At 43.5% G+C, this 3753-nt stretch overlaps 1 protein-coding gene across 1 annotated transcript; it reads right to left on the bottom strand.

Moving 5' to 3' along the window:
• Positions 1-1034: 1034 nt before the first annotated feature.
• Positions 1035-3316, bottom strand: LOC142637124 (uncharacterized). Its single transcript, XM_075811429.1, has 2 exons — positions 1515-3316; positions 1035-1233 (listed from the first exon to the last, which is right to left on the bottom strand). The coding sequence occupies exons 1-2, from the start codon at positions 3314-3316 to the stop codon at positions 1035-1037; spliced, it is 2001 nt and encodes a 666-aa protein (XP_075667544.1).
• Positions 3317-3753: the final 437 nt, after the last annotated feature.

The following is a 3753-nucleotide window of genomic DNA, read 5'->3' as shown; positions in this document are numbered from 1 at the left end:
AAGATTGCTTAAACTAACACTTAATTGTTTGAGATCTAGATTATATCACGTTAGCACTTACCTTGTCTCTTGAGAGGTTGCTAATCTTTAGACTTATGACTCCAAGTTGTATCTGACTCGTTCGTTTAGTTGTCAGTTTTTCCTTGACTTATGGCTCGAGGAACCGAATAAAAGCTAAAGTCAGTTTAGTACTCGTATTTTTATAAGTTGTTAATTTCTCTTAGACTTGTGGCCCGAGGAACCAAACAAGAACTAAGGTCAGTTTAACACTTGTCTTTATATAAGTAGTTAATTTCTCTTAGACTTATGGCCCGAGGAGCCGAACAAGAACTAAGATCAGTTTAACACTTGTCTTTTTGTAAGTGGTTAATTTCTCTTAGACTTGTGGCCCAAGGAGCCGAACAAGAACTAAGGTCAGTTTAACACTTGTCTTCTTATAAGTGGTTAATTTCTCTTAGACTTGTGGCCCGAGGAGCCGAACAAGAACTAAGGTCAGTTTAACACTTGTCTTCTTATGAATGCGAGATTTGAAAAGATACAAATGGAAACAAAGCAAAAAAGACAAGGCAACACTTTTAGTACAAAAGGCAGCTCTTTTCTTAATAATAATAACGTCGTAAGTTATTTACATTCCAAGGGCGATGAATCACCCTCCCATCCAGATCTTCCAAACGATAAGCCCCTATACCTGCTACTGATGTAATTTTATACGGCCCCTCCCAGTTAGGTCCCAATTTTCCCCAGGCAGGATTTCTTGCTGTTCCTACTACTTTTCTCAGCACCAAATCACCTGGTACTAAGGGTCTGGACCTAACTCCCTTGTCATATGTTTGTTTGAGTTTCTGTTGATAGCTTCCCATCTTCACACTAGCTACCTCTCTTCTTTCCTCGATGGTATTCAAACAATCATGTATTCTGTCACGATTACTTATATCGTCATACTGGTCGGATTTCAGGGTGTGAAAACCCGATTCTAAGGGTATTACAGCTTCCATTCCATAGGTCATTGAAAAGGGTGTCTCGCCTGTCGATCTTCAGGGCGTAGTGCGATAGGCCCATAATACATGAGGCAACTCTTCTACCCAGCGTCCTTTAGCATCATCCAAACGCTTCTTTAATCCAGCCAAGATAACCTTATTTGTTGCTTCAGCTTGACCATTTCCTTGGGGATAGGCCGGTGTTGAATATCCATTCCTTATTCCCATCCCTGCACAGTACCGACGGAAAGCCTTGCTATCAAATTGAAGCCCGTTATCAGAAATCAAGGTGTGAGGGACTCCAAAGCGAGTTATGATATTCTTCCAAATGAATTTCTTTGCGTCCACATCCCTGATATTAGCTAATGGTTCGGCTTCTACCCACTTCATGAAATAGTCCGTGCCGACAATGAGCCACTCCTATTACCAACTACTCGAGGAAAAGGTCCGACGATATCTAAACCCCACTTAGCAAAGGGTCATGGACTGGACAATGGATTTAAAGCACCCCCTGGTTGATGAATGTTTGGCGCAAACCTTTGACATTGGTCACACTTCTTGGCATACTCTTGGGAGGTCTTCTGCATGTTCGGCCACCAATATCCTTGGGTCATGGCTCTGTGAGCTAATGATCTTCCTCCGGTGTGGCTCCCACATACTTCTTCATGTAATTCTTCCAACAAAGGTTCCACAATCTCAGGATGTACGCAAAGCAAATACGGCCCCGCGTAAGAGCGTCTATACAGCTTATGCTCCTCTGACAGCCAGTAACGGGGAGCGCTTCTTCGTACCTTCTCGGCCATTGTTCCATCTTCAGGTAGCACTCCGTGCTGCAAGAAAGTTATGATTGGGTCCATCCAACTTGGGCCCACACGAATGTTGTGAACCCTTACTGCCGAGATACTTGTAAGGATAGAGGTCAACAAATCCTCCACCATTACCATTCGTGGTAATTTCGAGCCCAGTGATGTGGCTAACATCGCCAATGAATCGGCATGAGCGTTCTGCCCTCTTGGGACCTGTTGTACTTGGAAACTTTTAAATAAACTTAACACACCTTTGACTCGTTCAAGATAACTCTTCATTCTTTCATCTCTTGCCTCAAACTCTCCATTAACTTGCCTGACCACTAGTCTAGAATCGCAATACAACTTCACTATCTTCCCTCCCAGGTGTCTAACCATTTGGGCACCCGCCAAGAGAGCTTCATACTCGGCCTCATTATTAGTGGCTAGAAATCCCAACTTCAATGATTTTTCGATAACTAACTTTTCGGGAGTAATTAACACAACTCCAACCCCGACTCCCTTTCGATTTGACGCCCCATCCGTATAGACTTCCCAAAGAGTGACGTTTCCCATCCCGATAGTCATCACTGTCACCATGGTATCCTCTTGGTTAATTTCACCTTCTGTGAACTCAGCCACGAAATCAGCAAGAATTTGCCCTTTAATAGCTGTCCGAGGCATATATTTGACATCATAGGCTCCCAGCTTGGTTCCCCACTTGGCCACACGACCCGTGTAATCCAATTTCCTCATAATAGCCTGTAAGGGCAATTGGGTGAGTACCACTACTGTGTGAGCTTGAAAGTAATGGGGCAATTTCCTCGTTGCGTGTACCACGGCTAGAAGAGCTTTTTCTAAAGGTAGGTATCGCTGTTCAGCTTCCTGTAAGGACTTGCTAACATAATATATTGGTTTTTGAACCCCACCATCATTCCGTATTAGGAAAAGACTTACAGCGTGATTTGTAACAGCTAGATAAACATATAACACTTCTTCCTTTTCTGGCGTTGATAGTATCGGGGAGTTAGTCAAGTATTGTTTTAAATCTTCAAAAGCCAAGTTACACTCATCAGTCCACTGGAAATCTTTCCACTTGTGTAAAAGACGATAAAAAGGTCGGCACCTATCCGTGGACCGGGATATGAACCTATTCAAAGCTGCAAACATACCAGCTAGCTTTTGCACTTCCTTGGGATTCCGAGGAGGATGCAAGCCTAAGATGGCTTTGATTTGGTCGGGATTAACTTCAATTCCCCGATGAGTTATCATATACTCGAGGAACTTTCCCGAGCCCACTTCAAAAGAGCACTTTGATGCATTCAGGCGTAACTTGTACTTCCTTAATACTGAGAAGGTTTCATGTAAATCCTTCAAATGGTCTCCCATCTTTTTACTTTTAATCACCATATCATCGATATAAGCTTCTATATTACGCCCTAACTGTGAATCGAACATTCTGGTCACCATCCAGTGGTAAGTGGAGCCTGCATTCTTAAGACCAAAGGGCATCACTCGGTAATGGTAATTGCCATTAGGGGCGCGAAAGGCCATCTTCTCCTGATCATTCAATGACAAAGGGATCTGATGATAACCTTGGAAAGCATCCAAGAAACTCATTCGGGGATGCCCAACAGTTGCATCCACCAATTGATCAATTCTGGGTATAGGGAAGGGGTCCTTAGGACATGCCTTGTTCAGATCTGTAAAGTCAATACAAACTCTCCATTTGCCATTCTTCTTTTTTACCACTACAGTGTTGGCCAGCCACTAGGGATAAAAAATCTCCTTGATTGCCCCAGCTTGCTTTAGCTTGCTAACCTCCTCCTTGACTGCCTCCGCATGCTCTTGAGACGCACGCCGAGGGGGCTGCTTTCGTGGCGTAGCATGGGGACTAACATTCAAATGGTGGAAAATGACTTCAGGATCAATTCCTGGGACGTCATAGGTCGTCCATGCAAAAACATCGATGTTATCCCGTAAGAATTGAA

The sequence above is a fragment of the Castanea sativa genome, chromosome 1, assembly GCF_040712315.1.
Source record: "Castanea sativa cultivar Marrone di Chiusa Pesio chromosome 1, ASM4071231v1".
NCBI lineage: Eukaryota > Viridiplantae > Streptophyta > Magnoliopsida > Fagales > Fagaceae > Castanea > Castanea sativa.
This window is presented reverse-complemented; position numbering and strand designations above follow the sequence as displayed.